This window comes from Carcharhinus amblyrhynchos, chromosome 15 (genome assembly GCF_965287045.1).
Source record: "Carcharhinus amblyrhynchos chromosome 15, sCarAmb.v2.hapA, whole genome shotgun sequence".
NCBI classification, from domain to species: Eukaryota; Metazoa; Chordata; class Chondrichthyes; order Carcharhiniformes; family Carcharhinidae; genus Carcharhinus; species Carcharhinus amblyrhynchos.
Window position 1 is genome coordinate 59,359,115 of NC_137338.1, and position 23,728 is coordinate 59,382,842.

Genomic DNA, 23,728 nt, shown 5'->3' on the forward strand with positions numbered 1-23,728 from the left:
AAGCTTTCTTCGCAACCTTCTCCACCTGGATTGCCACCTTCAGAGACTTGTGCACTTGCACTCCCAGGTCCCTCTGCATTTCTATACTCTTAATTGGTCTACCTTTTATCATGTAACTCCTCCCTGCAATATTCCTTCCAAAATGCATCACCTCGCATTTGTCAGGATTAAATTCCATCTGCCATCTATCTGCCCAGTGTACCAACCTATCTATATCCTGCTGTGTCACCTGACACTCCTCCTCGCTATCCGCCAATCCTGCCATCTTGGTGTCATCTGCAAACTTGCTGATCACACCACGTACGCCCTCTTCCAAGTCGTTTAGATATATTACGAAAAGAGGTCCCAGTACTAAGCCCTGCGGCACACCACTGGTGACAGACCTCCAGCTAGAAAAGGACCTTTCCACTTCTACTCTCTGTCTCCTATTGCCCAGCCAGTTTTCAATCCATCTAGATACCTGTCCTTGTATCCCATATGCCTTAACCTTTTCTACCAGCCTACCGTGAGGGACTTTGTCAAACGCCTTACTGAAATCCATATAGATGACATCAACGGCTCGTCCATTGTCAACCGTTTTTGTCACCTCCTCAAAAAATTCTACCAGATTCGTAAGGCAAGACCTCCCCTGAACAAAGCCATGTTGCGTATCCCTAATCAGATCGCAACGCTCCAAATGCTCATACATCCTATCCCTAAGAATTTTTTCCAACAATTTTCCTTCCACTGATGTCAAACTCACTGGTCTACAATTACCAGGGTTAACCCTACTACCCTTTTTAAACAGCGGTACCACATTAGCTACCCTCCAGTCCTCTGGGACCTCACCTGTGTCCGAAGAAGAGACAAAGATTTGCGTCAGAAGCCCAGCAATTTCATCTTTCAGCTCCCTAAGCAGCTTGGGATAAATACCATCAGGCCCCGGAGCTTTATCAGTTTTTATGATACCTAAAAACCCTAACACTTCCTCCCTCGTAATGGGTATTTCCTTCAACTGGTCTACAGCTCCCTCCAAGACATTACAAGACACCAAGCCCCTCTCCTTCGTGAATACCGACGTATTCATTCAGGATCTCCCCCATTCCCTCAGACTCAATGCATCGTTCCCCTCCTTTGTCCCTAAGAGGACCTATTTTCCCTCTAACCACCCTCTTGTTCCTAATATAAGAGTAAAATGCCTTTGGATTTTCCTTAATCCTATCAGCCAAAGCCATTTCATGCCCCCTTTTCGCCCTTCTAACTCCCCTTTTGAGCTCCCTCCTGCTCTCTCTATATTCCTCCAGTGCTCTCTCCGTTCCCAGTTGCTTAGACCTAACATATGCCTCTCTCTTCTTCCTGACCAAGTCCTCAATATCCCCTGTAATCCACGGCTCTCTAATCCTGCCTTTCCCATCTTTCCTCTTTATCGGCACATGTCTTTCCTGCAACATTTTCAGTTTGCCCTTGAAAGCCTCCCACTTGCCAACTGTGGACTTACCCGCTAACAACCCCTCCCAATCAGTATCATTCAGCTCCTTCCTAATCCGGCTATAGCTCGCTTTCCCCCAGTTCAGAACCCTCCCCTTCAGACGGCACTCATCCTTTTCCATTTTTATCCTAAAGTAGACAGACTTGTGGTCACTGTTAGCCACATGTTCGCCTACTGCAACCTCAACCACCTGCCCCGGCTCATTTCCCAACACTAAATCCAGTGTAGCCCCCTCCCTAGTCGGGCTCGTTACGTACTGCTCCAAGGACCCTTCCAGCACACACTTTACAAACTCCTCTCCCTCCGTACCCCCAGCTCTAGGCACCTTCCAATCCACTCCAGGAAGATTAAAGTCACCCACTACAACCACCCTATTCTTTCTGCACCTATCTAAAATGTCTTTACAAATGCCTTCCTCCACTGACCTCGGGCTGTTGGGTGGCCTATAGTATACCCCTAGCATCGTAATCTCTCCCTTTTTATTCCTCAACTCCATCCACAGCGACTCAATCCCTAACTCCTCCATATTGTCCTCCCTCTGCACTGCTGTGATGTGCTCCTTTACTAACAACGCCACCCCACCACCTCTCTTCAACCCTCCTCTGTCACACCTAAAACACTTATACCCAGGAACATTCAGCTGCCAGTCCTGCCCTTCTTTTAACCACATCTCTGTCACTGCCACCACATCTAACTTCCTCACAAACATCAAGGCCCTAAGCTCATCCGTTTTACCCGTTACATTCCTCGGGTTCTACACAGAGAACTGGCAAGTAACTAATGTAACACTGCTGTTTAAGAAGGGAGGTAGGCAGCAGACGGGTAATTATAGCTCAGTTAGCCTGATTTTGGTCACTGGCAAGATTTGAGAGTCCATTATTAAAGATAAGATCATAGAGTATTTGGAAGTGCATGATAAAATAGGACTGAGTCAGCACGGCTTCATCAAGGAGAGGTCACGTCTGACAAATCTGTTCGAGTTCTTTGAGGAGGGAACAAGGAAGTTAGATAAAGGAGAACCAGTGGGCATGATTTATTTAGATTTCCAAAAGGCCTTTGACCAGGTGCCACATAGGAGATTTAAATAAGTGCCCACAAGGTTAAGGGTAAGATCCTGGCATGGATAGAGGATTGGTTGATTGGCAGAAGGCAGAGAGTGAGGATAAAGGGGATCTTTTTCAGGATAAAGGGGATCTTTTTCAGGATGGCAGCCAGTGACTAGTGGCGTCCCTCAGGGGTCAGTGCTGGGACCACAACTTTTCACAATATACATTAACGATTTGGAGGATGGAACTGAAGGCACTTTTACAAAGTTTGCATATGATACAACAATATGTAGAGGGACAGGTAGTATTGAGGAAGCAGAGGGACTGCAGAAGGACTTAGACAGGTTGGGAGGGTGGACAAAGCAGTGGCAGATGGAATACAATGTGGAAAAGTGTGAGGTTATGCACTTTGGGAGGAGGAATGCAGGCATAGGCTATATTCTAAATGGGAAAATGCTTAGGGAAACAGAAACACAAAGGGACTTGGGAGTTATTGTTCAAGATTCTCTTAATGTTAATGTGCAGGTTCAATTGGCAGTTAGGAAGGCAAATGCAATGTTAGAGGGTTAGAATACAGGAACAGGGATGTACTTCTGAGGCTGTATAAGGCTTTGGTCAAACCCCATTTGGAGCACTGTGAGCAGCTTTGGGCTCCGTATCAAAGGAAGGATGTTCTGGCCTTGGAAAGGGTCCAGAGGAGGTTCACAAGAAAGATCCCTGGAATGAAGAACTTGCTGTATGAGGAATGGTTGAGGACGCTGGGTCTGTACTTGTTGGGAGTTTAGAAGGATGATGGGGGACCTTATTGAAACTTACTGGATACTGTGAGGCCTGAATGGAGTGGATGTGGTGAGGATGTTTCCATTGATAGGAAAAACTAGAACCAGGGGGCACAACCTCAGGCTGAAGGGATGATCTTTTAAAACAGAGATGAGGAGGAATTTCTTCAGCCAGAGAGTGGTGAATCTGTGGAACTCTTGGCTGCAGAAGGCTATGGAGGCCAGGTCATTGAGTGTCTTTAAGACAGAGATAGATAGGTTTTTGATGGATAAGGGGATCGGGGTTAATGGGAAAAAGGCAGGAGAATGGGCATGGGAAAAATATCAGCCATGATTGAATGGCAGAGCAGACTTGATGGGCTGAGTGGCCTAATTCTGCTCCTATGGCTTATAAAATTTAACCCTTCATTTACCTCTCATATATAATAGCCTGTTCCTATAAATAGAACCATGTTCACAGTAATAAACAGCAACTTTAAAGCAATAAATTTCCCAAAGTGCTTCACAGGATTGTTTAAAGCAATCTTCACTGAGCCACATAAGGGGATATTCGGGCAAAGTATCAAAAGCCAGGTGAAAGAAATAGGATTTAAGGAGCAATCCTTAAGAATTAAAGAGAGGTGAAGAGGAGGAGAGCTGCAGAGAGGGAATTACAGAATTCAGAGCAGTGGCTCCCAAACTGTGGGTCATGACCCCAACTAAGACTCAGAGACAGAGAATAGAGCCATGAGCCGGCTAGTAACTGTCACACATTGTGTTCTATGCCGGTATAGAAGAACATTCATCATAAAATTTGACCCGACATGAACCCGGCAGCAATGACTCTGCTGCTCAGCTGTGGCCCAACTAAGAGCAACCCCATCATCGTGGTGCTGCACAACAACCCAAACTCTAATATCATCCACCTCAAGTACCCTCAATCTGCACTCCCTCTAGGGGCCATAAGCTGCAGCAGCTTAGATGAAGGAACAGACCAGTGAGTACATGCAATATTTTTACAAAGCGTTGTAAAAACACAGATTTCCATAGTTACATTAAGTGATGTATACTGGTTAATAATATGCAAACTTTATTAATAGTATACTGAATGTCACTGTGCTGCTTTATTGCTTGTGGCATCTGGGGTTGTGTTAATTTTCAAATGTTAAAATGGGATGATGTTGGGAAGTAGTTTGGCTTAGGCCGTGGTGGCTCAAGGCATGGCCACTGATAATGTGCAAAAACTGGGAGGAGTGTATTGTCAAGATGAAATTGGAACTGGGTATGTGGGAACATCACTCCCTCTGCATTGCGGTTATAAACCTGGTCCTCAAGCACAAGTCAGTCTCATTGTTACTATACACAGTACAGGTCTGGCCCATACCCAGCTCCTAGGCAATGGTGCTCACTTCAGTCACCTTCCACATTATCAGGAGATCACAAGTGGAGCATGTTCACAGAGATACAATATATAAATCTCTAGATAAAGGAGGAAATAAATACCAAATGTCACCTTCATCTAATGGCTAACTTCAATTCCGCATGTTCATAGACCCTTGGCACATAAACATGATGCATCATGTGCAAAGGTTCTACGTGTTGCCAGTACTACAAAGGCTTGTTCTGGCCATGTTGCTATTCCAGTCAGTTGAACAAGGTGGTACCACTTGTCTCTCATGGAAAAGTTTGCACAGGAAAAGAACTTTGACCCAGCCTCAAGTCCATAAGGCAATGGTTCACATGTAACGTCCCCTGAGCAGACTATAAACGTCATTCAGCGGAATGCCTCAGCACCAGAACTATTAATGAAAAGAATCCTTCCCATCAGAACTTTCCGACTTACTCAAAGTCTCACCCCAATCTGAACATTTCTCATCTATTTCTGGAAAAGTCAACAAAGCGAAGGAGATAGTCATTGACTTCAAAAAGCATAGTGGAGAACATGCCCCTGTCTACATCAATGGGGACAAAGTAGAAATAGTCGAGAGCTTCAGGGTTTTTAGGTGTCCAGATCACCAACCTGTCCTGGTCCCCCCCATGCTGACACTATAGTTAGGAAAGCCCACCAACACCTCTACTTTCTCAGAAGACTAAAGGAAATTTGGCATGTCAGCTATGATTGTCACCAACTTTTATAGATGCACCATAGAAAGTATTATTTTTGGTTATATCACAACTTGGTATGGCTGCTGTTCTGCCCAAGAGCGCAAGAAACTACAAAGGATCATGAACGAAACCAGGTCCATCATGCAAACCAGCCTTCCATCCACTGACTATGTCTACACTTCCCACTGCCTCAAAAGCACTAGCATAATTAAGGACCCCATGCATCCCGGGCATACTCTCTTCTCCTTCTTCTGTCGGGAAAAAGATACAAACATCTGAGGACATGTACCAATGGACTCAAGTATAGCTTCCTTCCTGCTACCATCAGACTTTTGACCTATCTCGTATGAAATCGATCTTTCTCTAAAAAATACAAAAGTCTGAGGTCACGTACCAACCAATTCAAGAACAGCTTCTTCCCTGTTGCCATCAGACTTTTGAATGGATCTACCATATATTAAGCTGATCTTTCTCTCCCCCCCCAGCTATGAATGTAACACTACATTCTGCACCTTCTCCTTTCCTTCTCTATGAACAGTATGCTTTGTCTGTATAGCGCACAAGAAACAATACTTCTCACTGTATGCTAATGCACATGACAATAATAAATCAAATCAAAATGTACCTTTTTGCAAAGCAGGTCTGAAAAGACTCACAAAGGTTTTTGTGAAGGTTCATCTGAGCACGCCACAACACAAGACTTTGGGCTCTATTCGCTGTTCCCAAGGACAGAGAGATAAACTGCACACAGAAATAAACAGTTGCTGGAGGACCACTAACTCTGTGGAAGATGCCCTTTGGTCTGTCTAAAACTTCCAGGTCTTCCGATGTAAACAGCAGTCAACAGGCAATGTTGTAGAGATGGCACATTCCAAGGTACAGGTCTATGTGCTGAAGGTTGCTTTGAAACTTGGGACATTTGCTGCAGAAACTCAATGGGGAAATGGCACTGTCTAAGGACCTCCTCAGTGGTGGCTGGAAACCATGTAAAACCCCCTGGGCTATATGGGGCAACACACCAGAGAATGTTTGACAAAAAAATTAAGTCTTACATTCTAAATATAACCTGTAATGGCAGTTGTAGCAACACACCTCAAAAACTGTACTGAAAAAAACTGATCTGTATTGCATTTTATGGGGGCAACACGGTGGCACAGTGGTTAGCACTGCTGCCTCACAGTGCCAGAGACCTAGGTTCGATTCTCAGCTTGGGTCACTATCTGTGCAGAGTTTGCACATTCTCCCTGTGTCTGTGAGAGTTTACTTTGGGTGCTCTGGTTTCCTCCCAAAGTCAGAAAGATGTGCTGATTAGATGCATTGGCCATGCTAAATTCTCCCTCAGCATACCTGAACAGGAGCCGGAGTGTGGCGACTAGGGGATTTTCACAGTAATTTCATTGCACTGTTAAGGTAAGCCTACTTGTGACATAACAAATAAACTAAAAAAACGAATGTCAAATTTGATTACAAATCAAGTATACTTCTGGAAAAAAATACAGAGGAGCAATTAAAATTGGAGGATGTTCAAGAGGCCAGTATTAGGTGAGCGTGCATTTCTTACAGGATTGTGGGGTCGGAGGAGATCACAGAGGACGGGTGAGACCAGGGAGGAATATGAAAACAGGGATAAGAATTGGGAAGCTCAGATGTTGCTTTGCTGGGTATTAAGGTCAGAGGGTGATTGGTGAAGGAACTTGGTGCGAGTCAGCACATGGACGGCACACTCTTGGATGATCTCAGGTATATGAAAAGTAGAATGTTGGAGAGCAGCCACATTTCTAAAATCCTAGGACTTCTGCAACATAAAGTTTATTTATTTATTAGTGTCACAAGTAGGCTTACATTAACACAGCAGTGAAGTTCCTGTGTAAATTCCCTAGTCGCCACACTCTGTCACCTTTTTGGGCACACTGAGGAGAATTTAGCATAGCCAATGCACCTATCCAGCACAGCATAGTCTTTCAAACAACGGGAGGAAACCAGAGCACCAGGAGGAAACCCATGCAGACACGGGGAGAATGTGCAAACTCTGCACAGGTGGTGACCCAAGCAGGGAATTGAACCCAGGTCCCTGGCTCTGTGAGGCACCATTCTAACCACAGTGCCGTCACATATGAGCTGAGGCATGAATGGGAGACAAACAATGTTAGGTAGGCAGTCTTAATGATGGTGCAGATAAGCGGTGGTAAGCTTGTCTCGGGGTCAAATATGACACCAAGCTTGTGAGGGGTCTGGTTCAACCTCAGACTGTTGATGGGAGAGGCTCAGGAAGGAAACTTATGGTGGGGACAGAAAAAATGTCTTTGGTTTTCCCAATATTTAAATTTCTGATCATCCAGTACAGGATACTGGAGAAGCAATCTGATAACATAGCAATAGTTGATGGGTTGAGTAGAGTGGTGGTAAGGTAGAGCTGGATGCCATCAGGATAAATGTGAAAATGAACACCGCTTTTGGCTAATCTTGCTAAGGAGCAGCATGTAGATGAGAAAGAAGACAGGGCTATGGATAGATCCAGAGTGCACACTGAGAATAGGGAGAGAAGCCATTTTGTGATTCTCTGATTAGATATATAAGCTCAGAACCAGGTGTAAGTAGTCCCACCCAGCTGAAGAAGGATGGTCTATTCAGCTGTGTCACAGACTGCAAACAAGCCAAGGCGGAGAAGGAGGGAAGGTTTACTTCTGTAACGGGCACACCGGATGCACTTGTGACTCTGATAAGAGCTGTGGTGTTGTGCCAGGGGCAGTGACCTGATTGGCGAGATTCAAGCGCCAAGTTCCAGGAAAGATGGGCATTGATTTGAAAAACAAGTTCAAGACTTTGGAATGGAAAGGGAGGAATGTAGAATTACTTTAAAAAAAAAGGCACTCAGTAACTTGCATTCCGAGTATTAATTTCTCATGCATGTTGCTTCCTGAATGCTGCTGATTTAGTTAGCAGGCATCCGGTTCATGTGGGCACTCATACTTCCAAAACAAATCACAACTCCTGCCAAAGTGGTTTTATGTTCAACTATTTATTCTTGTGAAAGACTGTTAGGTTTTATTTTGTTGGTGGCAGCTTTAACTGGCAATATATGGATACTCTGCCTGTGTGTGTATTGGTCCACTGTGTTTGGGTATGAGTTTGCAAATAGGAACGTCACAGTAACGATCATTATTACTTCCATTAGCAATTAGAATATCGCAAAGGAACAAAGCTGTAAAGTAACTGTAAAGCACAGTGTCACGACTCTCCACTAGCTCAGTAATGTCCCGACTGTTCATTCAAAAACAGAATCCCTGCAGTGCAGAAGGATGCCATTCAGCCCATCAAGTCTGCACCAACTTTCTGACAGTGTCTTACCCAGGCCCTCTCCCGCGTCCTCATCCTATAACCCCACACATTTTGGGCCATTAAGGGGCCGTTTACTATGGCTAATCCACCGGACCATCTTTAGACACTAAGGGACATTAATTTAGCATCGCCAATCCACCCAACTTGCACATCTTTGGGTTGTGGGAGAAACCTGGAGCACTCACAGAAAACCCACATAGGCATGGGGAGAATGTGCTAACTCCATGCAGCCAATTATCTGGAAGGCCAAAATTGAACCCAGGTCCTTGGCACTGTGAGGCAGCAGTGCTAACCATAGTGTCACCGTGCTACCCTATCCCTGTGGATGTTTAGAAACACAAGGAAAACAAATTAGTTTTTCCTGGTTGTACTGTGGAACTATCTAATTCTGGACCACCACCCGTTTATTATGTATTCTGTCAAGTGATTCATAGCACATTCTTTCAAAAGGAGTGGTTCAATTTAAAACAAAATCATAGCAGTTTTAGTGTCATTTGAACAGTTTACCCACTTAAGTCCATTTAAAGATTCTTGCTATGCTTTCCATTTCCTATCTCCGCTCTGGGAATTTAGTTGAATACACAGATCCAGCAGTAACGATGGAAAGGAAGTCCTAAAACATTTTGCCACTGACCCCAAATTAGCCTGGGCAGAATTAGTTGTTATTTATATATTAAATGGTGGACACAGAATGCTACTCAGGAATAAATCACTAAGGGTGAGAGTAAACATGTTGCTGTAGGATTTAAAGAACATACTGATGGGGCAACAAGTTCCTGGAGATGGCAGGTAAGTGATATGTTTATTTCCTTGATTTTTGGCAAAACGTTCAAAAACAATGATTACTTGCCGAGGGATTTCTTTGTGATTTCTCACATTGTCCTGATGGTTTCAATGGCATTTGCCAGTAAATTTCAAAAAAGGGCTCCAACAAATGGCGACAGAAAGAAGCAAGCCTAGAATTTTCGCAGACAGCGGCCCACAAATCCTCCTGGAGAGGACATACCAGTGGAACCAGCAGCTGCTGGACTCACAGGAGGTGGACGCTACCCAAATGTGGAGGGAGCTTACAGTGGTCCTGAATTCCACCACTCTCACCCTTAGGACAGTGGGCTGGTGCCACAAGTTTAAGGATCTGACAGGGGCAGCTAAGGTAAGGTAGCTATAACCTTCCACTTTGCACTCTGACCATTTCTAAAATATTACAATAAATCTTCACATATAACATGAAAGGATCACATAAATTGCTATGAGGGAAAAAAAGGTCTTTACAAAAGTCTTCACTGCTAAGCACCAAGACCCTTAGTCTGAGGGAATTCATTAAATCAGAGGTTTTTCACGCAGAGGGTCATGGGGGTATGGAATGCGTTACCAAGTAAGGTGGTGGAGGCAGGCACGCTGGACTTGTTTAAGGTTTACAGAGATAGGCACATGAGTGAAACAGGGATGGAGGGTTATAGGAGATTGTTTTAAAAAGGGTCAGAGCCTCGGGACGATACTGGAAACGTAATACTACATGTTAATGTTTTGTCTCTTTTAATCTGCAGGTGTGTCGGTCCACCTTGTTGTCAAACGAGGGGCATGCACACGGTGGGTCGTGCGTGGGCTGCTCTTGGATGTTTCGAGTGTGGCCTAGTACTTTGCGTCATTTGTGTATGCTTAAAACTGGACCAGCAGATGAGCACCACAACAGCTCAGTGACTATCACTGCTAGCTGTGCAGATACATGGATTTGGGCCTGTGTCTGTGGGAGTTTGCGCATTCTCCCTGTTGGTTGCGTGAGTTTCCTCCGGGTGCTCCGGTTTTCTCCCACACCCCGAAGATGGGCTCTTAGGCTGACTGGTTTACCAAATTGACCCTACACTATTCTCCCCTGAATCTGGTTACAATAGGGGTACCATTCGCATACACACGGGGCAAGGTAGGTGTAGGAAAATGCTTTGTTGAGATGGTGGCGCAGGCTCGTTGGGCATAAGGGCCTGTTTCCCGTGCTGGGTTGCTCTTTGTTCTTTTTTGTCTGGAACTGGAAAAAGGGAGGGATATACACAGACGCAAAATGGGACAGCGATAACTTGTAACAACGATAGATTAGGTCAGCGAACATGATTAAGTCTTCACACTGATCGGCTATTATAATTAACCAAGCATGAGGTGATTGCTATTGGTTTCAATATCTGTACCTTATGAATGATGTAACCTTAATCAATAACTGTGAGTGGATTGAGATAACTCCTATATCTTGATTGGTATATGCTAATTATTTATAATCGAATTTGAAACTATAACTGCTTATGTATTTCTGAATTCTAGACTCTGGCTAGTTACCGGCACTTACCTGTGACTTTCCAGGGACTGAGCTGCAACCTGCATTAAAACAGCTGTTTCATACAACTCCGTGATTTAGTCCAATACTTGAAGGGTAAAGCCATGATCAACTTAAAGAGTGACATCAAAGCCCGCAACACATATCTAACTCTTTAATTTTGGATTTCTCAACAGAAACTCACCTAGCACATTACCCTTACAATGTCTTATGTCAAAGGGTGCGTTGTGTACTTAGAGACCAAATGGGTCAGCTCATGAGAAGGTCATACTTCATTTACCTGCGTGTAACACCGATGGAAATAATGCTTAATGAGGGCTTTAAGGTAACACAAAACGTGATCCCTTATACCATACCTATAATTGGCACGTGTGCACTAGTGGAAGGTCCTCAGGGGATTCAGATGGAACAGTGCAAATGGTGCTTCCCAAAAAAACTACCAAGACCACACAGAAAGAAACATTAGCGTAACATTGGTAGGAATGGGCTCCACCCAGAACCACAAGATGTTGAGGCATGCGGAAAAGCCCCTTTTTGCACATCACAAACCACGTGAGTATTCAATTCTATTACTTGCAACATTTTGAAAACTTCACTTGGCATTGGCTGTAGTTATTCTACAGTGGTACAGTGCGGAAACAGACTGACAGTGCATCCCTGAATTACTGCACTTCCAGAGGTTTCACACTCAAAACTGCAGACCCACAGCACTGGTGGTGAGGAACTACCCATTGGAAATTAAAACCACAGTCCATCCCACCTCATCACGAATACACAATGGCAGATGACTTCAAAAGATCCTAGCTCTTGCTGTGACCAATTTCTGAACTAGGCAGCACTAAGTTACTGGATCTGCATTTCATGTATGAGAAACCGTGAGCAAAATGACCAGCCAGTAAAGTACCACATTGGTGCTCATCATTAATTCTACTGATCCCATTCCTTTACTGCCACGTCACAGCTCTGTTTATGTGGCCGACATAAAATATCAGCCCTGTTAGTGTGGAGCTCTGAAATGATGAACCACAGCCCGATCTTCATACCATTCCACTGATGCAGCGTCCGCATACAGTTGTTTTGAACTCGCCATGAATTTCCTTAACAGCGCTTGTGGTGTAGAAACCTTCTGCCAAGAGGATTATTCCGTACAGAAAGAAGAAAGAAGCCACTCCGTAGATGACATACTGCATCATCTGGATTCTAAGGAGTAAAACACAAAAAGATACATTTTGTACATTAACAGTGCAGACTTCTTCAAGCTGGATGTGAAATAAAAACCGCAGGCAAAATGGAACATGGCGTTGCGCTTCACATTGCAACTTTCAACTGCTGGGGAAAAGAAAAAGTTAAAAAGGAAGCAAATTGGCAAAACCATAGGAACATCTCAGGAGGCTGAAGAAGAAACATAGAATCTAAAAGCAGGAATAGGCCTTCGAGCCTGCTCCGCCATTCATTTTGATCATGGCTGATCATCAAGTTCAATATCCTGATTTCCCCCCTTCCTCCCATATTCCTTGATCCCTTCAGTCTGTATCTAATTTCTTTTTGAAATCATGCAACATTTTGGCCTCAATTCTGTGGTACCGAATTCCACCCATTCACCAGCCTCTGGGTGAAGAAATTTCTCCTCACCTCAGTTCTAAAAGGTTTATCCTTTATCCTCAAACTATCATAAATGTTAAACCCCGCTGAGTGCAAAGGTCATGGTTAAGTTGTGGGATACTACAATGCAAATGTTAGTTCTTAATCTCTTTTTGCTAGACACTTGTTTACAATAACTGGGTTAATTCTCTACTAAAACCTCCAAGGAAGCTTTGAAACAACACGTTAAAGAGCAGTACCTCACTTGGAAACTACTTTTCTCCTTGTCGTCCGCCTCAGACTTCAAAACACAGTTCAAATCATCAAAAGGAGAATGTGACAACATTGAAAGGTTTCACACACAGTAACGCTATGCTTCCTTACTGCCCCCACATGAATGGATTAATTAGGAGCAAGAGTAGGCCACTCAAGCCTGCTCTGCCATTCATTAACATCACAGCTGATCTCATTTTAACCTCAACCTCACGTTCCTGCCTACTCCCAATAATTTTTCATTTCCCCCTATCAAAAACTTACCCTTAAAGATATTCAAAGACTCTGTCTCAACCAACTTTTGAGGAAGAGAATTCCAAAGCCTCACAACCCTCAGAGAAAGGATTATCCTCATTGCTGTCTTAAATGGGTGGCCCTCTATTATTAAACAGTGACTCCCGGGGTTCTAAATCCTCATGTTACAAGACTTCACCTCACATCTGAAACGGGGGCAGATTCAGAGCATCCACTTATACAATGGGTACGTCACATTTTGAGTATTAGCCAGGAGAAGAGGAATCCAAAAAGCAGAATTCAATGATACAACAAAAATCCTATCCATAGAATGTGGAGACGATGGTTTGGGTTCAGATGAAACTGTTTAAATATCTCACTATTTTTTAAATTGGTTTTTAAGTTCATCCTTCTCTCTTTGCAAGTTACTCTTGTAGATAACAAAAAAAGTGTCCATATAACGCATTTATTTCCCTCTCTCCATTGTGGAGGTGATCCTCAGCCCACACTCGTTGTCTGTGTAAAAGTCGTTGAGAACTAGGGATCTGGAAGTTGCGGATCTCACTGGCGAGACTGCGATTCTGGATTTTCCCCATCCCTCACTGGCGACGTTATTGGGTTCATGCCCATAAAGTGGGAAAAATCTGCTCTACACACATCATAAAGAATTGATAGGTGGATGAGGAGTGAATGTTTCTGTTTGTGGGAGCGTCTAGGGTCACTGGTTAAAATTAATCTGTCAACCATTTAAGTCGAGATGAGGAGAACTGTTTCTCTCAGAAGGTTGTGAGTCTTTGAACTTCTCTTCCTCAGAGGGCAATAAAAACAGTCTTCGAATATTTTTGAGGATGAGGTGTGGGTGAAGGGTTACTGGGGGTAGGTGAGAATGTGGTGTTGAAGATACAAACAGATCAGCTGTGAATGACAGAACATCGAATGATAGGGGTCTATAAAATAATGAGGGACATAGATCAGCTAGCTAGTCAATATCTTTTCCCACAGGTAGGGGAGTCTAAAACTAGAGGGTGTATGTTTAAGATGAGAGATACAAAAGTGTCCAGAGGGGCAATTTTTTTTTCCACACAGAGGGTGGTGAGTGCCTGGAACAAGCTGCCAGAGGTAGTAGTAGAGCGGGTATAATTTTATGTTTTAAAAAGCATTTAGACAGTTACAGGGGTAAGATGGATAAAGAAGGGTATGGGCCAAATGCAGGCAATTGGGACTAGCTTAGGGGTTTTAAAAAAAAGGACGGCATGAACAAGTTGAGCCGAAGGGCCTGTTTCCATGCTGTAAACCTCTATGACTCACCCCTCTGCCAGATACTGACCCTCCCCCATCCTGTACATTGATACTTCACTGTTGTGATGTTACATCAACGCTGTTTTCAAGCAGTTCACCTAGACATGAATCTGTTGTGGGAGTCTCCCCGGGAGTGTAAGGATAATTATAGCCCCCAGAGAAAAGAGTCTCATGGCACTGCCCCTTGACACAGTGCCAACCTGTGCCAGGGACAGTTCCAGGGGTGGAGTCCAATGGTAGCCTCATGGGATAGGGGGGGTCATTCATGTGTGGGTATGGGCTGGAGCACACACGAGAGCTGGGAAGGTTGGTGATCATCATTGGGGAAAACACACACACACACACACACACACCGATGGTCGGGAGGAATGGAGGAGTACCAGCACTGATTCTTGGGGAGGTGGGGGAAAGGGATGCCAGCTCCAATCATGGCGGGGGGTGGTTTACTGCTGTCCTGATTGGGGTACCCTTTAAAGATGGCGGCTCGATCTCAGTGCAGCCAGGTTTTGCTGGCATGCTGAGGACCCACCCTCTGCATGAGGGTGTGAAACAAGCCCCCTTGATTTTTTTTTAAGAAAGAGCTTCATGAGATCTGGAAAGAAAACTGGCCTGTTTCTCTGAAAAGAAAGATGCTGGTTTTCTTGCTAGAAACAACATTCTGCCATTTTATAGTAAGATTTCACCCATAGTATGCTCTTTGTCTGAGGGTTGTTAATCACGGCACATGCCACAATAGCACTGAGGCAAGCTGAGGAGACAGGTACAGGAATTGAACTCACGTTGTCGGTGATACTCTGCACCAGACTCCAGCCAAATCGCCAACTTTACATAAGCACATTTACTATAGTAAAATGCCTCACAAGCAATTAGATAAAAATTGACACTGAGCCTTGAGGAGACATTAGGGGCAGGTGACTCGATGTTTGCCAAAGAGGTAGGTCTGTTCTGGAGATCACCTTGACTTGCTGTTGTCTCTGTGTTCCTGAAGGTCGCCACCGACCACAGGGACAATCAACAGAATCCATCGCATGTTTACTTGTTTACCAAAACAAATTAAATAACTGGAGATTGCTCAATGTATGGTGGGGGTGGGGGTGTTAGAGTGCCAGCAATGCAAGATTGTGGGGCTGGCCAGCAATCGAGCTAGCCAGAGAGGCCAGCAGTGCATGGCCACTGCGCATGCGCAATCTCAGCGCTGACAGATTGGCGCACGTGCAGTGGCCCACTCAGCGCTATGCTGCCGGCCTCTCCAGCGGGAGTAGGCCCCGCCCCTCCCCGATTCTCGTTCGGGCACTCTGTAGTGCTCAGAGTGTGGGAGACTCATTCTGAAAATCAACACTATACAGTCAGCAGGAGCTACTCCAGTTTCATGTGAATTCGGCACTGAAATTTTTCTGGGGGAAAATCTACCCCCCGGCTCCAACATTTTAAAAAATTAATTCATGAAATGTGGGTGTCACTGTCTTGGCCAGCATTTATTGTTGATTCCCTACGTGCCCTTGAGAAGGTAATGGTGAGCTGCCTTGAACTGCTGTAGTCTACAAGGTGTAGGTACTCCCACAGTGCTGTCAGGGAGAGAGGTCCAGGATTTTGTTCCAACGATAGTGAAGGAACGGTGATATATTTCCAAGTCAGGATGGTGAGTGGTTTGGAGGGGAATATCTAGGTGGTGGTGTTCCCATGCATCTGCTGCCTTTGTCCTGCCAGATGGTAGCGGTTGAGGGTTTGTAATATTACAGGTCTGACTTTACTCAAGATTCTATGTTTTGCTAAGTGATCAAGTTTATAACAAACAGCGAGCTGCTAATTAGCCTGGTAATTATATTGAGGTGGCATTTTAGATCTGTAAGACTTTTATTTTAGGAAGAAAATTGCAGCTTTAACCAACTACACAGCAGCCCAAATTACAACTCAAAAAACATTATAATGAGCCTCTTCAGATCTGGCTGGGAACACACACAGCACCGCTTTTCCACCAAATATGTTCCTCTTGTTGGGCTATATTATTTCTATAACCAACTGTTTAGAAAACTGCAACAAGTGACTTCAGCAAGGTCAGTCCATTCCCAATCCCAGTGTGTAAGGAGCTGCAGGAAAACTGATGGACAGCTGGTTCTGGGACTGAAAGCAACCATAAGAAGCATCCGAGCCAGGAGGCTTGAGGCCGGCTGGGCTACAGTTCAGGACCCCTGCGGTCCCGGCAGTGACCCTCAAATAAGTCGGAGATGAGGAATGAGGAGGAAAGGAGAGGGGGCTGATAGGAAGGAGGGTTAAGGTGGTGTGGGGAGCATTCCTGTCCACCAGAAATATCAATGTACACTTTACGTGGTTGCCCTGATTTTCCTCATGATGTGGAGATGCCGGCGTTGGACTGGGGTAAACACTGAGTTTACAGTGAGTTCACTCACTGAGTTTACTATCAAATAAATCAGTTGGACTTAAACCTGGTGTTGTCAGGCTTCTTACTGACTTTCCTCAACAGTGGAACCAGACTCTCGAGGAAGTCTAGTAAAACTACAGGGAAACAGCGGCAAGCCAGTTGTGCCACTTTGAGAATTTTCCAGTCAAACTTTCAGAGGGTGCAACATCTGGAGATGGAGCTGGAGTGAGGCAGCATCCCAGGGACGTCAAGACTCAAAAGCCATTAAAATCATGGCTAGAGTAATTCACTGGCATGGGAAAGCCACAGCCATGACTACAGTACCTGGGATTTGATCCAAACGCAGTATAGGATTTACGGAGGCTGTCCATGCAGTTCAGGGCCGTTCTCTGCCAGGATTACTCACTGTCTCAGTTCAGTCAGGGCCTGGAGTAGAACTGAAGACAATGCACTGAGCCAGAGAGCATCTTGTAGATGGTCCAAAGTAGGGACCGCAGGATTCCAGCAGCCTGAGTTTCACAAGAACTAGTAAGCTATTTTAACTATCCGATTATTCTGTGCTCAGGTCGCTGAGAGAGGGAAGTACGGATTGTGAGAAAGGACAGCCTCCTCCCCTGCACACCGACAGAGACGAGGAAACTATTATGAGCCAAACCAAAAATTAAAATCCCACCTCTGCCAAATTCCAGATTCCCTCACTCCCTATTGCGCTGCACTCCCATTCCCCATTCTGCCACCTTCCCATTCCAAACTCGCATTCTCCGCTCCGCCACGCCCCCATTTCCCACTCTGGGCTGCTCCCATTCCCCACTCCGCCGCACTCCTGCTCCCCACTCTGCCGCACTCCCACTCCCCACACCACCACGCCCCCATTTCCCACTCTGGGCTGCTCCCACTCCCCACTCCGCCGCACTCCTGCTCCCCACTCCGCAACCCTCCCACTCCCCACACCACCGCGCTCCCATTCCCCACTCCCAGTTCACCCGCCCTCCCACTCCGCTGCACACCCGTTCCCCGCTCCGCCACCCACCCACTCCCCGCTCCACCGTGCCCCTACTCCCCCGCGCCCCCGCTCCCCACTCTGCCGCACACCCACTCCCTGCTCCACCCCCCTCCCTGCTCCGTCCTGCTTCCACTCCCCACTCCAACCCGCTCCCATTTCACTGCGCTCCACCGCTGCCCCCACTCCACCGCACTCCCTCTCCCCACTCCGCCATACTCCCACTTCATTGCGTTGCCACTCCCCACTCTGCCACGCTCCTACTCTGCCACATTCCCACTCCTCATTCCGCTGCGCTCCCACTCCACCACACATGGGAACAGAGATGAGCTGGTGAGGTGGATACAGAACTGCCTCGGTCATAGAAAGCAGGGTAGCATTGGAAGAGTGCGTCTCTGAATGGAGGGCTGTGACAAATGGCATTTCTCAGGGATCAGCGGTGGGATCTTTGCTGCTCGTAATAAAGATAAATGATTTGGAGGAAAATGTAATGGTTTGCGAACGACACAAAGGTTGGTGGATTTGCGGATAACGATGAGGACCATCAGAGGATACACCAGGATATAGATAGGTTGGAGGTTTGAGCGGAGAGATAGCACATGGAATTTAATCCGGACAAATGTGAGATAATGTATTTTGGAAGGTCTAATAAAGATAAGAAATATACAGTGAATGCAGAACCCTTAAGCGTATTGATTGCAGTGTACAGGTATACAGGTCACTGAAAGTGGCAACGCAAGTGGAGAAGATAGTCAAGAAGGCATACGGCATGCTTGCCTTCATCGGCCGGGCTATTAAGTTTAAAAATTGGAAACCCATGTTGCAGTTTTATAGAATCTTAGTTAGGCCACACTTGGAATACAGTGTTCAATTCTGGTTGCCACACTACCAGAAGGATGTGGAGGCTTTGGAGAGGCTACAGAAAAGATTTAGCAGGATGTTGCCTGGTGTGGAGGGCATTAGCTATGAGGAGACGTTGGAGAAACTTGGTTTGTTCTCACTGAAACGATGGATGTAGAGGGGCAACCCGATAGAAGTCTACAAGATTATGAGGGGCTTGGACAGAGTGGGTAGTCTGAAGCTTTTTCCCAGGGTGGAGGAGTCAATTACTAGGGGGCACAGGTTTAAAGGTGCAAGGGGCAAGGTTTAAAGGAGATGCACGAGGCAAGTTTTTTACACAAAGGATGGTGGTGCCTGGAACACACTGCCGGGGGAGGTAGTGGAATCAGATACAATAGTGGGTTTTAAGGGACATCTGGACAAATACATGAATAGGATAGGAATAGAGGGATATGGTCCCCGGAAGCGTAGAGGGTTTTAGTTCAGTCAGGCAGCATGGTCAGTGCAGGCTTACAGGGCCAAAAGGCCTGTTCCTGTGCTGTAATTTGCTTTGTTCTTTTGTTCTTTGTTCTAGTCTGACAGCACCATTTCCAGGATCTCTCTTTGGAGAGGGGGCGGACTGTGTCCCCAAAGCCAAAAATTACCAACAGGTTCTTTGTAAATAATAGCTTTCAAATAATCAGGAATTAAAATTAAAAACTAAGGCAATAAACATATAGTCCAAAGTGCCCACTTGTGTATGGGTTTTCACAGGTTTCTGTGTTAGAATTTGATCACCCAAAGGCCAGTGAGAATTCCCCAATACCACTTAATAGAAATGGAATTTTAATTATTCAGCCGCTATAAATCCACAGCTCTGACGTTTCTCTCAATATGGTGCAAACCCCACGTTTACAGAACATTCTCTGATTCGTTACAGGTGACGCCACAGGAGACTTTGCTAGTGCATTCGGAATAAACAATGGCTCGGGATCTGTTGCCAGGCAACCTTTCCATTCGGCATGGGACACAGGAGGAAGCCGCCACGCTGAGTAATCCCAAGAATACGCTTTTTGGATGAAGTCAGAACAAAGAGAGCTCCAGGACCGCAGGGAAAAGGTTTCACACACTTACACGTCAGTCAGCAAGGCATGATCACTCAGGACGGTGGAGAAGTGCATCTGGACGATACTCTCCACCTTCGTCAGAGCCACATGACCACAGCCGCAGAACAGCGCCACGCCAGAGAAACACAAAATTGTTGCCAACAGCGACGCATACGGAACTCCTCCAAGGCACTTAATACAGCACTCAAAGCAACCTGAGGGAAAAAGAGAAGAGAACGGTAAATGGCAAGCTCCTCTATAACTCCATAATTAGAAATGCTTCTTCAGTTAAAATGTTCCTCTAGGGAGCTGCCAGTCACCCAAAAGCAACCCATTTAGCTACAGGACGTATTCAGACACATTTATTCAGCATGAAATTGTATCACCAAATGCCCTCTGACCACAAATTGAACCTCTGTTTTTAAGCAGTTAATGTAAATCACACCAAAGCAAAAATTCATTCAGTCACTTGGAATAATGGCCTCACATGTTCATGAGATGTCCACTCTTCTATTTCTCACCAATTGTTCAAGGCAAGGTGTGAGGAACATCAGAAGATAACCAGGCCATTCAGCCCGAGGGAACCTGCGTATGCTTGGCCCTGTTTGCTTTAGTCTTTGCAAAGATTTCATTTTAAGATATTTCTGCCAATACACAATTACAGTTAAATGCTAGACTGTAGGGGTTAAGAACACAAGAACTAGGAGCAGGAGTAGGCCATCTAGCCCCTCCAGCCAGCTCTGCCATTCAATAAGATCATGGCTGATCTTTTTTGTGGACTCAACTCCACTTACTCAGGGAATTATAGGCCGGTTAGTTTAACGTCTGTTGTAGGTAAAATGTTAGAAACCGTGATCAAGGAGAAAATAGCGAGGCATCTTGAGGAGAATTGTTTGATAGAGCAGACGCAGCACGGTTTCGTTAAGGGGAAGTCGTGTCTGACGAATTTATTGGAGTTCTATGAGGATGTGTCTAGGGCAGTGGATAGAGGAGAGCCGGTAGATGTGGTGTTTCTTGATTTTCAGAAGGCGTTTGATAAGGTGCCGCACAAGAGGTTGTTACAGAAGGTCACGGGGCATGGAGTTGGGGGTAGGGTGTTAGCGTGGATAGGGGATTGGCTGTCAAATAGGAAGCAGAGAGTGGGGGTCAATGGGTGCTATTCGGATTGGCGGTTGGTGACTAGTGGAGTGCCCCAGGGGTCGATGCTGGGGCCTCAGCTATTTACCATTTATATAGATGATCTGGAGGAGGGAACCGAGTGTATGGTGTCGAAATCTGCTGATGACACCAAGATTGGTGGAACGGCAAATTGTGCGGAGGGTGTGGAGAGTCTGCAGAAGGATCTAGATAGGCTGGGCGAATGGGCCAGGAACTGGCAAATGGAATTTAATGTTGGCAAGTGTGAAGTTGTCCATTTTGGTAGGAATAATGGTAGGAAGGACTATTACTTACATGGCGAAAAACTGCAGCATGCGACGGTGCAGAGGGACCTCGGGGTCCTTGTGCATGAATCGCAAAAACCCAGCCTGCAGGTGCAGCAGGTGGTCAGGAAGGCTAATGGGATGCTGGCCTTCATAGCGAGGGGGATTGAATATAAAAGTAGGGAGGTCTTGCTGCAGCTGTATAGGGCATTGGTGAGGCCGCAGCTGGAGTACTGTGTGCAGTTTTGGTCGCCGCACTTACGCAAGGATATTTTGGCCTTGGAGGGAGTGCAGAGGAGGTTTACTAGGCTGATACCGGAGTTGAGGGGGTTGAGCTATGAGGAGAGGCTGAATAAACTAGGCTTGTACTCGTTGGAGTTTAGAAGAATGAGGGGAGATCTCATTGAGACATATAAGATGATGAATGGGATGGATAGGATAGAGGTGGAGAGGCTCTTCCCGCTCAGAAAGGACAGTAGGACTAGAGGGCACAGCCTCAAGATAAAGGGGGGGCAGTTTAGAACGGAGTTGAGGAGGAACTTCTTCACTCAAAGGGTGGTGAATCTCTGGAATTCTCTGCCCGTTGAAGTGGTGGAGGCTGCCTCGCTAAATATATTTAAGACGCGGGTTGATAGTTTTTGATAGGCAAGGGGATTAAGGGTTATGGGGAGAGGGCGGTAATGTGGAACTGAGACACGACAGATCAGCCATGATCTTATTGAACGGCGGGGCAGGCTTGAGGGGCTAGATGGCCTACTCCTGCTCCTATTTCTTATGTTCTTAAGTTCACTCACCATAACCCTTAATTCCTTTATTGTTCAAAAATTTATCCATCCTTACCTTAAAAACATTCAATGAGGTAGCCTCAACTGTTTCACTGGGCAGGGAATTCCAGAGAATCACAATCCTGTGTGTGAAGGAGTTCCTCCTCAACTCGGTCCTTAATCTGCTTCCCCTTATTTTGAGGCTATGCCCCTTAGTTCTAGTTTCACCCGCCAGTGGAAACAACTTCCCTGCTTCTATCTTATCTATTCCCTTCATAATCTTTTATGTTTCTATAAGATCTCTCCTCATTCTTCTGAAGTCCAATGAATATAGCCCCAGTCAACTCAGTCTCTCCTCATAAGCCAACCCTCTCATCCCCAGAATCAACCTAATGAATCTCCTCTGCACCCCCTCCAGTGCCAGTATATCCTTTCTCAAGTAAGGAGACCAAAACTGTACGCAGTACTCCAGGTGTGGTCTCACCAGCACCTTATACAGCTGCAACATCACCTCGCTGTTTTTAAACTCCATCCCTCTAACAATTAGCAATTAGCCTCTAGCAATGGGCGGCACAGTGGTTAGCACTGCTGCTTCACAGCTCCAGGGACCTAGGTTCGATTCCAGGCTTGGGTCACTGTCTATGCAAAGATTTCATTTTAAGATATTTCTGCCAATACACAATTACAGTTAAATGCTAGACTGTAGGGGTTAAGAACATAAGAACTAGGAGCAGGAGTAGGCCATCTAGCCCCTCCAGCCTGCTCTGCCATTCAATAAGATCATGGCTGATCTTTTTTGTGGACTCAACTCCACTTACTCAGGGAATTATAGGCCGGTTAGTCAGGGAATTATAGGCCAGTTAGTTTAACGTCTGTGGTAGGTAAAATGTTAGAAACCTTAAGGGGAAGTCGTGTCTGACGAATTTAGTGGAGTTCTATGAGGATGTGTCTAGGGCAGTGGATGGAGGAGAGCCAGTAGATGTGGTGTTTCTTGATTTTCAGAAGGCATTTGATAAGGTTGCACATTCTCCTCGTGTCTGCGTGGGTTTCCTCCGAATGCTCTGGTTTCCTCCCACAGTCCAAAGATGTGCGGGTAGGTTGATTTGCCATGCTAAAGTTGTACCTTAGTGTCCTGAGATGTGTAGGTTAGAGACATTAGTGGGCAAATATGTAGGGATGGGGGGGTAAGCGTGGGTGGGATTGTGATCGGTGCAGACCTGATGGGCTGAATGGCCTCTTTCTGCGCTGTAGGGATACTTTGATTGTAATTGACAACAAAATTTTATTTGCCTTCTTAATTACCTGCTACACTTGCAAACCAACTCCTTGAGATTCCTGCACAACTAACTAACTCTGCTAAGCTAAACAATTATAGCTAGCTAGACTATATGTAGAATCAGAAGGCATGATGGGTTAGCTAAAAATTGACTGCATTCCTGAAGGGTACACAATGCAGGCAAACAAGTTTCTCATAACAGCAGCTGCAAGGACTGTTTATCTAAATGCAAAAAACACTTCCAATAATGAGATAATGGTTAAAATATATTTTGTATTTTAGTGTGTGTGTTTTCAGTTTCAAGATCCAGTTCAGTTCAGTTCTTAGATTGGACAGCCTGGCTGAGAAGCCAGTCTCTAAGTTCGCTTTCCTTTTGCTTCTGTCACGTTAATTTTCTAAGTTCTGCTCAATAAAAGAAAACCATTTAAAACTCAAACTAATGCTGTCCCCTTCAAATGAATGACCCTACACAATCCCTCAAGCTTGCTTCACCTTTTAGCTGGATCAAGGCTGATCTGTAACTCAACATCATCTA

The 23,728-nt window shown here is 45.4% G+C and overlaps 1 protein-coding gene across 3 annotated transcripts in view; it reads right to left on the reverse strand.

The window, feature by feature from the left end:
* The window catches only part of gpm6bb (glycoprotein M6Bb), a 190,910-nt gene that overhangs the window by 23,844 nt on the left and 143,338 nt on the right, over positions 1 to 23,728 (reverse strand). For all 3 annotated transcript variants that reach the window (XM_080204017.1, XM_080204016.1, XM_080204018.1), the window contains 2 exons: positions 19,761 to 19,947; positions 12,084 to 12,240 (listed from right to left, as the gene is read on the reverse strand). In XM_080204017.1, the coding sequence (XP_080060143.1) occupies positions 12,084 to 12,240; positions 19,761 to 19,947 (344 nt within the window). The remainder of the gene's footprint in view (positions 1 to 12,083; positions 12,241 to 19,760; positions 19,948 to 23,728) is intronic.